Source organism: Moschus berezovskii, chromosome 17 (assembly GCF_049115385.1).
Source record: "Moschus berezovskii isolate FMDL1 chromosome 17, NW_MosBer_1.0, whole genome shotgun sequence".
Classification (NCBI taxonomy): domain Eukaryota; kingdom Metazoa; phylum Chordata; class Mammalia; order Artiodactyla; family Moschidae; genus Moschus; species Moschus berezovskii.
This window is the reverse complement of record NC_142476.1, coordinates 6011419-6022063: the sequence shown is the minus strand read 5'-3', so window position 1 is coordinate 6022063 and position 10645 is coordinate 6011419. Positions and strand designations below refer to the sequence as shown.

Here is a 10645-nt window from a genome sequence, read left to right as displayed (position 1 = left end):
TCAGAAGGGACGTCGCCTACAGCGCTGGCGTGGCAGCTGGGCCCCCAGTGCCCAAGGCTGCCTGCTGAGTTGGTGGGGAGGCCCAGAGGGTCCCGAGGAGGGGGCTGGGTAATGGCAGGGGCCGTGAGGTGGGATGGGGTGCAGGGCCTCGCCCTCTGGGGCTTCTGGCAGCCTGTCGGCCATGCCCACAGGTGACCCGAGGGTGAAGGCCTGCTCCCAGCTGCCAGGAATGCAGCAGGCAAGCCAGGTGCCAGATGCCCACACGGCCCTGGCAGGCAGGGGCCGTCCTGTGAGCGCTGCATCTCAGGGTGGCAGGCAGGGTGTGAGCTCTGACAACCCCCTTGCAGGGTGCAGAGCCTCAGGCTCGATACGGGAAAGGGAGTGAGAGTCCCACCACAGGGCTCCACTTCCAGGGAGGCTCCTCAGACGAAGCCTCCCAGTGTGTGCCTGTGTGTGTGTGTGTATGTGTCTGTGTGTGGGACCCCGTGGATGCTACTGGCCTCTCTCAGCCTTTAAAAGCAGGGCTCAAGGTCTTCCCAGCTCAAAGTGAGATCCAGAGTCCCTCCCAGGCCCCACAGGACTCCATCCTGGCTACACACTGGGGTCAACTGGGGAGCTTTTAAAAAAATACTGATGGGGCTTCCCTCGCGGTCCAGTGATGACTCCATGCTTCCAATGCAGGGGGTGTGGGTTCAGTCCCTGGTCAGGGAACTAAGATCCCACATGCTGCAGAGTGCGTGCAGCCAAAAAAAAATTTTTTTCTTTTAAATTTCTGACACCTGGTCCCACTGCTGGAAAATCTGAATTTCCAGCATGGAAACCTGGAACCGCACTTCCTACATGCTCCCCGATGGGCCCGAGGTGCAGAACCATCCATCCCTCCGTGTGTGCCAGCCCACCCACCACCCCACCGGGCCACTGTGCTCCGTCCAGCCCGGCTGCCTCTTCGTTCATCCTCACGCACCCTCCCTTGGGGGTCTTCGCTGGAACAATCTGTCCTTGGGGGTCCACACAGCTCCCCACTGACGAGGCACTGCTCTCCTCAATCTCACCAGAGGCCCCTGACCACACTGCGTCATCACGTGGCCCCTGACTCTGCTTGATTCCGCCTCCTCACACCTGAGCTCTTGACATTGGGGTGTTTAATTTGGGTAATGCTTTCCCCCCTCACCAGAACATCAGCTCTGCAACAGCAGGGACAAGGCAATCTTGCTCGCTGCCCCGGCCTCTGGGCCCAGCACTGTGCCTGGCACATGGCGGGTGCTTGATACAAATCTGCTGAAAGGTCATCCATACCGACAGGTCTGAGCTCCTGCTGCTGCAAAGCAAGGGTGCAGAGTCCCATAATTCAGCGTGCTGGCTCCCAGCTGGAGGCCAGGCCGGGACAAATTCCTGGGGTTGAAGATCTGCTCTGGAGACCAGGGGTTGTAGGATGCTGTGTTGCGTCAGGACAGGAAGCAGGGGTCTGAGCAGAGGTGAAGGTGGAAAGATAGCCCAGAAGGAACTGAGCTGCTTCAAGGAGGAAGGAAAGGAAGTCCGGCACGTGTCCCATACCTGGAGCTCAGCAGGCAAAGAGGGCGGTGACCATGGTCAGACCAGCAGCCCTGACCACCCAGACCAGAGAGATGGTGTGACTGAGAGCCACAGGAAGGGCAGAGGCAGCCCCAGGGCCGGCAGGGTGCGAGTTACTGCGGGACAGAGCCCAGCCTCCCCCTGCAGCACTGCTGAAGAGGAGCTCCTCAGGCAGCTGAGGGCCCCTGCAGGGCGCCGTCCACGCCAGACGGGCTGGTGTGGTGAAGGGAGAAGCCGGCAGGCGCCCCAGGCACTCCTGACCCATCCCAGGGGCAGAAGAGGGCAAAGGGTGGCCAGAGGGGGAGATGGCCAGCTGCTGGGGGGAGGTTTGGCCAGGGACTCCAGCCCAGGGGCAGGCGCCGCTCGGGAGAGGCATATGAGAATGATGGTGGGGCGCCCAGAAGACAGAGGGCCCAGGACCTTGCCCCGTGCAGTGGTGTCTGGCCACCGGAGAGGCTGAGGACGGTCCTCAAGGCCCGTCTGCCCCAGCAGCTCACAACCATCACTCCACCAGCTTCCCTCTCCAGTAACGTCCTTTTTCCTCAGGCACTGATCACACATGAGGCCTGGGGGGAGCCTGCCACTCCACCCCGGAGCTCTCTGGGGCAGAAACTCAAGAATGCTGTGATGTCTGCACAGAGACCCCCCCAGAGTCCCCTCGACCCCTTCAGCCTCCAGAGAGGACAGGAGCTGCCACAGCAAGAGCAGCCGCCCTGCCCCTCCAGACTCTCAAAGGGGCCGCTGCCTGGGGTACAGCGGTGGCCTCCGGTCCAGAGAGGAGCTGCAGCGAAGCAGCATCTGCTCCAACTGCCCTCCTGTGTGCTTCTCCAGTCTGCCCCCCTTCTCTCTTTGCCCTCCTTGAAGACCCACAGCTGTGGCAGCTGACAGACCTGGACTCGAATTGGCTGTGGGACCCCAGGCAAGTCATTTAACCCAGGGGAACCTTACTGTCCTCAGCAGCAAAACAGGCAGAAAGGGGCTGCTGCGAGAGGCACGGTGGTGGCACATAGTAGGGAGCTCAACAAACTTCAGGTCTTGCTAGTCTCCCAAATTCAACTTCAAAAGCCCAACGCGGATCCCCACCAGTGTGGTTCCTGGCCCCTGCCCTCCAGCCTGGTGACCGGCTGCCTTTAGCAGGTGAGGGGACTAAGGCTGGCAGAATCAGTGCTGAGAGCCAGGCCCTGACCCACCCTCTGCGTCCATGGTCCTGGGAGTGCCACCCGACCTCTCAACACGAGCTTCCTCCCCCGGGAAGCAGCCAGCCCCTCAAGCGTGCCAGCAAACTGGAAAGTTCTCATGTGTGGGGCATTAGACACAGCCAGGAGGCGTGGTTTGCAACATGACATTCTCAGGGTGGCCCTGGGGAGAACAAACCCGGACACTGAACTGGGAAACACAGCATGACACTGAGAACTCAGGGAGATAAGTGTGAAAGGAGGTGTGAACAGACCCAGGCTAAGGGGGCATCTGGGGAGCGGGAAGGGGAGTCAGGTCTGTGCAGTTACCGTCAGGCTGGAAATACAGGAGGTCTGTGCCCCAGTTCCGCTGTGCTGGACTTGACCATTCTCCACGTCAGCCCTCTCTGAAACCTTCCTCCCTGCCTTCCAAGAAGTCAGAGACTCACTCGGTTGGGGGAGCACAAAGGTCAGCTACATCAGACAGAACCCAGACCCTTCCCCAGGACCCCGGCAGCAACTCGGGCCATGGCGGCCACAGAGAGCACCGAGTCCCAGGCCTCTCCTGTACCCATCCCAGGGGACCCAGGACTGACTGCCAGCCCCGAAGGCAGCAGCGTCCAGAATACAGCAGGGAGAGTACAGGGCATCAGGCCCATGGCCCAGAGCGGGCTCAGGGACACACACTAACCGGACTCTTTCCATTTTGTCTACACAGACACAAGCCCGGCCTGCACTCAGGGGGCCTGGGGCGGCCCTTCCATCCCCCACCTTTGGCATCAGTTTGTCAACATCAGCTTTTGTGCAGGAGACTGCTCACTCCTTTCTGTAGCATATGAATTAAATATATTATCTGTCTCTATGCTGAGTCACAGGACATTCACAGTACAGTGGTGGGGGGCGGGGGGGACTTATGCGGAAGCCAAGACCCTCCAGGGCTGCTCCTCAGGGGGAAGGGGGTGGGCAGGGGGCCTGGCCTCCCTTTGGCCTTGACATCTAAGACCCAGCCCAGTGTGGAGACTTTGGGACAACGTGAGGCATGCTCCTCAGCGGGTGGAGGCGCCTTCTCGGGGCCACGGCCCCACACACTCCTGGTTCCCTGCGGCTCAGGGTAAGAGCCGACCCCATCCTTCCCCACGTTCCTGCACCTCAGACTGTGGGCCTGGCCTCCTCTGGGCATGGGGAGGCTCCAGACAGGCCGGAGCAAGGACAGAGCCACGGGCACTGGGGAGGAGCAGAAGAAGAAGGCTGTGCCAACACCACGGAGCTGGCGCCAGCCTGGCACACCCGGGCGCTTCCCGCAGAACACTGGTCCAGGGCGGGCCCACCAGCACTCGGGGATGATAAGCAGGAAGAGCTCTCGGGAGAGGGCAGACCGGTAGGAGCAGGAGGAGGAGCTCCCAGGGCAGTGCGTGCTCTACCGCCTGCAGTTTAAGGCGATCCCGCTCAGACTGGGGTGGAGGGTGGGCTCCGCCGAGTTGCAGGAGTGTGGCCGGGGGACCAGGGTCCCACGGGACTGGCTGGGCTACCAGCAGCACATGGGTCCACTGGCGAGGAGCGGGCCGTGGGGACAAGTCGGGGGCAGTGGGATAGGGGATGCGGCTCTGTCGCTCTGGGGACAGCCACCCCCTCAGGTGGGAGGGGCTTTGGCACAAACGTTGGCACCCAGGGTTCCAGGGTCCCAGACAAGGTGCCATGTCACTTCCTGCTCTTGGAGGGGAACCAGGGGAAAGATGCACGGGCTCCCAGAGGCCTGCAAGGGTCTCAACCAAACTGGTGAGGCAGGCAGGCCCCCGGGAGGTCGGGGGCACTGTGGTGCCCATGTCCAAGGCACAGCGCTCAGCTCAGCCTCTGGCCTCTCCAGTCCATGTGGGCTCCCCATGGGTGCCCCAGGGCTCTCTGCCCACCGCCTCTTCCCAGGGAAGCAGCTCAGGCCTGGCCCCAGGGCAGGCGGTGGAGGGGTTGGTGTCTGGGCCAAGGGCACTGGGGAGGCACGTGGGAAGCAGGGAGAGGAAGCAGCCACAGCCAGCAGGGCTGCCCGCGGTCTCCTGGGCCTCACGCATCTGTCCTCCGAGGCCGCACGGGCCCCATCCCGCTGCAGCTGTACACGGTGTGACCTCTCGCCCCCGGGCCACGGCAAGGCGGGCACAGCTCAGAAGATGCTCTGCCGCCGGTTCTTCCCTCGCCCTGGAAGATGGAAGGAAAGATGGGGGCTGCAAGGAGGAGGCAGGGGCCAAGGTCGCCTGAGATCAGCAGCGGCAGACTGCTCTGCATGTGCTCAGGAGCTGGTACCGGCTCCTGAGCTCTAATCCCATCCCTTCTGCTCACTCACTGTGTGAAACTGCAACTCAGCCTCCCAGAGCCTCGGTCTCCTTGCCTGAGAAATGGGGAGCACTAACCAATGGTATCGACTTCAAGGAAAATCTTAGGATTAAATAAAATGCTACGTAGAACGCACTTATCACATCTGAGGCCATCAGCTAGTCTGGAAATAAGCACAGTTCTCCGAGGATAGAGGCTACACCCGGACGGAGCTCAGAATTTGCCGAGAGAAGGCACCAGGAAACGGGCGCACCTTCCTGGGGCTGCTCTCAGATGCGGCGTTCTGTCTGGGGTGAGGGTTGAGGAGGAAGACACAGGAAGGAAGCCTGGGCAGGAGATAGGGAAACCGGCCCTGCCCTGCTCCCTGCAGGCCCCCGGAAGAGAGGCCCGGGCCGGGAGGAGCCCCCGTGTCCCGGCCCTATCTCTGTTCTTCAGGAAGGCAAGCGCTGCCCACCCTGGCCTCCTCTAGTCAGGGCGAGTGGTGGGGAGGACATGCCCTTACCTGGCTGCTGGAAGGCCAGGCCCCGGTAGCCGGGGTCCTTCTGGAGCTGGATCTCCTTCAGGGAGAAGAGGGAGGCAGCTGTGGGCAGAGAGGGCACAGGCCGGGAGACAGCTCAGTGAACTGGCCCGCTCCTGCGGTCTGCGGCCCCTCGCCCATCATGTGCAGGGAGCTGGGGGCACCCCCTCAGTCGGGGCTGGCAGCCCCGCGGTCCACAGGGTTCGCTCCCCTCGTTACGAAGGAAAACCCAGGGAGGGGGGCGCCAGGATGCTCAGCCAGACCCGGGCCCTGGGCTCTGGGCTCTGCTCCCCCCTTGCCCAGACCCGCTGCCCCACCCCAGGGTCCAGGGAGGCCCCCAGCCTTCCCCGCGCACTCACTGTCCTCCAGCTGGTGCACGCGCTCCCCCAGAGACCGGAAGTAGGGCTGCCTCAGGGCCGCCTCTGCTGACATGCGGCTCTTGGATTCATACTGAAAGGCAGGGGGTGGCGGCTGAAGGACCCCTATGCTTAGTCCCCTGGCCCAGATGGGAGGGCCAGTCTGACCTGAGCAACCCCTGGGGTCACCTAGCTGCTGCTGCTGCTGCGTCACTTCAGTCGTGTCCGACTCTGCGCGACCCCATAGACGGCAGCCCACCAGGCTCCTCCGTCCCTGGGATTCTCCAGGCAAGAACATTGGAGTGGGTTGCCATTTCCTTCTCCAATGCATGCATGCACGCTAAGTCGCTTCAGTTGCGTCCAACTCTATGCGATCCCGTGGACAGCAGCCTACCAGGCTCCTCCGTCCCTGGGATTCTCCAGGCAAGAGTACTGGAGTGGGCTGCCATTGCCTTCTCCACCTAGCTGCTAGCCCAGTTCAAGACTGGCCCAGCGCTCAGAGTCCCAGGTCCCCAGCCACCAGGAGAGAACCAGACATGGGACTTAAAGAGAATGATCTCCTTTGGGGATGGAAATACAGATGCAAAAGCATACATGATTATAACTTGAATACCAGCAATACTAACAATACTAACAACCACCCTTACCGTGCACTTACACAAGACAGGCAGCGTTCTAAGTGTCTTCAACAACCTCACTTGACCCTCACAACCATCTTACAAGGTGTGAGTGATTCACTCTGCTGTGCATTTGAGCCAAGCGAGGCACAGCTAGGTTCTGTAACCTGCCCACGGCTACGCAGCTAGGGTTTGAACTGGGGTTTCCGTTTGGAGCACGCCGGCTCTGACGTCTGGGGAGGCCAGCGCTCCTCTCCTGCGGGGACGGGGGTCCCAGGGAGCCCCAAGCCGGGCCGGGGCTGGGACTGGGAGCCAGGGTGACCTCAGTCTGAGGCTTCAGCTCCCTGCCTGCTGGGCCCCGGCACACTCACCAGGAGGAGGCTGCTCAGGAGGTTGATGCCGTCAGGGTCCAACCTGTGGGAGGAAGGAGCTAGCGCAGGCCTGCGGGGGCGCAGCGAGCCCGAGGCCGCCTCCCCGGGGGACCTGAGGACCTCAGCGGACGGGGGCGGGGGCCGGGGCTACCTGGGAGCGTGGCTGAGCAGCGGCTGCGGGAGGTAGCGGGGGAAGCTGTAGGCTCGGAACTCGGGCAGGGCCATCACCCCGGGCCACGTCTCTTCCGTGGGGGTCCCTGCGGAGACGAGAAGGGGTTGGGAGGCTGAGAGGCCAGGGCCGAGGGCGACGCGAGGGGAGGGAAGGGGGGAGGCGGGGGCGGAGTGGCCTTGGCCACCGGGACCCCCGCCCCGGAGGGTCTCCCGTCCCGGGAGTGTCCGTGCTGGCCCGGGTGCTGGCGCCCCCTCGAGGGGAGACGAGGGAGCGGCAGGAGACTGACCGAGGAGTCGGAAGATGAGGTGCAGCTCCTCCTTGACCGTGGAGCCGGGGAAGAGCGGCCTCCCTGTGGCCATCTCGTAGTGGATACAGCCCACGCCCCTGCAGGAGGCGATGGGCAGGGCTGAAGTCGGCCTGGGCCTCCTTGCACCCGCACTCCCTGGGGCTGCTCCACCGCGATCCGCCCCCACGGAGGCTCCAGTGGTCACGGCACAGGGGTGGGGGGCCCAAGGTTGCCGAGGCTCCTAGCGCAGCATGGCCCCCACTGCAGTCTCTGTCTGGGGAGCCTCTGGGCTCCAGGATGCTTTGAGCTTTCCCCCTTTTACTCTGCTGTGGCGGCTCTCCAAGCTGCGCTATCTCAAACTTTGTCCATCGTGTACCCCCAGGGAAGAGAGAAGCCCACAGATCCGCTCTCCAAGGAAACCCCTGCATACTGCAGAGGCCATTCATCGGAGACCTGTGTTTTACCTGGAAACCTGGGCCAACTTTTCATTCTACACTGAATCCTGTGTGTGTTAATTTTAATACAAAAATAATGCATCCCTTCTAAATTTTTCCACAGAACTAATGCTTGGGGCAGATTCATTGTATGCACTGTGGGGGCCCTCCTGCACCCTCTGGTGACCCCCTATGTGCCCCTGGAGGGTATTTCAGAAGCACAGCCTAGCACAGTCTGTTGAGAACCAGGGAAACCCTGATGTAGCTCTGACTTAGTTCTCTGACATCCAGTTCAGTAGGATGCCACATAGCTTTTATTCAAAGGAGGTTAGACAGTCCTTTGAAGAAGCCCGTGGGGCAACAGAGGCGAGTCGGGAGGTCCCACAGGCTCGCTTACCACATGTCGAGGGGGGTGGAGTACTCCGTGGACCCCAGCAGCACGTCGGGGGGCCTGTACCACAGGGTCACCACCTCATTGGAGTAGGTCTTTGTGGGCACTGACTTGGCCCGGGCCAGTCCTAGGAGCAAACCGTCACTGCACCTCCCCGCTCCACGGCGCCCATGTCTCGGAGAGACTGTTGGGTCCTCCCAGCCCCGCGGGCTCTGGCCCTCACCAAAATCGGCCAGCTTCAGCTCCCCTCTCTCGTTGATGAGCAGGTTCTGGGGCTTCAGGTCCCGGTGCAGGATCTTGCGGCGGTGGCAGTAGGCGAGGCCCCGGAGCAGCTGGAACAGGAAAATCTGGGGGGAGAGAAGGAAGGGGGCAGCCCGCGGTGGGAGCACACCCCTCGGCGGGGGACGGAGGGGGCCTGCACCTCTGCCCCGGGGCTGGGACGGGGTGGGGGACGCGACCGGGTGCAGGTGAGGTACTGGAGGCTACCTAGTTCTGCTCCCCACATGGACGCCCCGTCCTGGGCCCCACCCAGAGGGGAGGGCACCGGGCATGCAGAGGAGGCAGGAGAGAGCACGCCAGCGGGAAACTGAGAGGCGCCACTGTGAGCCGGGAAGCCTGCCCAGTGTGCGCACGCAGAAGAGGCCATTCACTCCTCCGAGCTTCCCCAGAAGCTCCTCTTCACCCTGACAGGTAACTGGTGCTCTCAAGTGACAGACGTGCTGGAAGCAGGGAGGGTTACACCAGCCCTGGGGGGGCGGTCCATGGACAGATGTGCTGGAAGCGGGGAGGGTTACAGCAGGCCTGGCAGGGACGGTCCATGGACAGATTGCTGGAAGCGGGCAGGGTTACACCAGCCCTGGGGAGGCGGTCCATGGATAGATGTGCTGGAAGTGGGGAGGGTTACACCAGCCCTGGGGGGGCGGTCCATGGACAGATGTGCTGGAAGCGGGGAGGGTTACAGCAGGCCTGGGGGGGCGGTCCATGGACAGATGTGCTGGAAGCGGGGAGGGTTACAGCAGGCCTGGGGGGGCGGTCCATGGACAGATTGCTGGAAGCGGGGAGGGTTACACCAGCCCTGGGGGGGTGGTCCATGGACAGATGGGCTGGAAGCGGGGAGGGTTACAGCAGGCCTAGGGGGGCGGTCCATGGACAGATGTGCTGGAAGCGGGGAGGGTTACACCAGCCCTGGGGGGGTGGTCCATGGACAGATGGGCTGGAAGCGGGGAGGGTTACAGCAGGCCTGGGGGGGTGGTCCATGGACAGATGGGCTGGAAGCAGGGAGGGGTACAGCAGGCCTGGGGGGGCGGTCCATGGACAGATTGCTGGAAGCGGGGAGGGTTACACCAGCCCTGGGGGGGTGGTCCATGGACAGATGGGCTGGAAGCGGGGAGGGTTACACCAGCCCTGGGGGGGTGGTCCATGGACAGATGTGCTGGAAGCGGGGAGGGTTACAGCAGGCCTGGGGGGGCGGTCCATGGACAGATGTGCTGGAAGCGGGGAGGGTTACACCAGCCCTGGGGGGGCGGTCCATGGACAGATGGGCTGGAAGCGGGGAGGGTTACAGCAGGCCTGGGGGGGCGGTCCATGGACAGATGTGCTGGAAGCGGGGAGGGTTACAGCAGGCCTGGGGGGGCGGTCCATGGACAGATGGGCTGGAAGCGGGGAGGGTTACAGCAGGCCTGGGGGGGCGGTCCATGGACAGATGGGCTGGAAGCGGGGAGGGTTACAGCAGGCCTGGGGGGGCGGTCCATGGACAGATGGGCTGGAAGCGGGGAGGGTTACAGCAGGCCTGGGGGGGCGGTCCATGGACAGATGGGCTGGAAGCGGGGAGGGTTACAGCAGGCCTGGGGGGGCGGTCCATGGATAGATGTGCTGGAAGCGGGGAGGGTTACAGCAGGCCTGGGGGGGCGGTCCATGGACAGATGTGCTGGAAGCGGGGAGGGGTACAGCAGGCCTGGGGGGACGGTCCATGGACAGATTGCTGGAAGCGGGGAGGGTTACAGCAGGCCTGGGGGGGCGGTCCATGGACAGATGTGCTGGAAGCGGGGAGGGTTACAGCAGGCCTGGGGGGGCGGTCCATGGACAGATGGGCTGGAAGCGGGGAGGGTTACAGCAGGCCTGGGGGGGCGGTCCATGGATAGATGTGCTGGAAGCGGGGAGGGTTACAGCAGGCCTGGGGGGGCGGTCCATGGACAGAGTGCTGGAAGCGGGGAGGGTTACAGCAGGCCTGGGGGGGCGGTCCATGGATAGATGTGCTGGAAGCGGGGAGGGTTACAGCAGGCCTGGGGGGACGGTCCATGGACAGATGGGCTGGAAGCGGGGAGGGTTACAGCAGGCCTGGGGGGGCGGTCCATGGACAGAGTGCTGGAAGCGGGGAGGGTTACAGCAGGCCTGGGGGGGCGGTCCATGGACAGATGTGCTGGAAGCGGGGA

The 10645-nt window shown here is 63.3% G+C and overlaps 1 protein-coding gene across 2 annotated transcripts in view; it reads right to left on the bottom strand.

Annotated features, from left to right (window-relative positions):
* Positions 1 to 3553: 3553 nt before the first annotated feature.
* CDK18 (cyclin dependent kinase 18) overlaps positions 3554 to 10645 on the bottom strand; it is a 30735-nt gene continuing 23643 nt past the window's right edge. Inside the window, exons 9-16 of one of the 2 annotated variants that reach the window (XM_055420039.2) lie at positions 8437 to 8545; positions 8220 to 8340; positions 7389 to 7486; positions 7082 to 7187; positions 6931 to 6973; positions 5946 to 6036; positions 5572 to 5649; positions 3554 to 4934 (exon numbers count right to left, since the gene is read on the bottom strand). In XM_055420039.2, the coding sequence (XP_055276014.2) occupies positions 4900 to 4934; positions 5572 to 5649; positions 5946 to 6036; positions 6931 to 6973; positions 7082 to 7187; positions 7389 to 7486; positions 8220 to 8340; positions 8437 to 8545 (681 nt within the window). In that variant the 3' untranslated portion in view covers positions 3554 to 4899. Of the gene's footprint in view, positions 4935 to 5571; positions 5650 to 5945; positions 6037 to 6930; positions 6974 to 7081; positions 7188 to 7388; positions 7487 to 8219; positions 8341 to 8436; positions 8561 to 10645 lie in introns of both variants that reach the window. The other variant, XM_055420038.2, reaches the window with a different exon arrangement.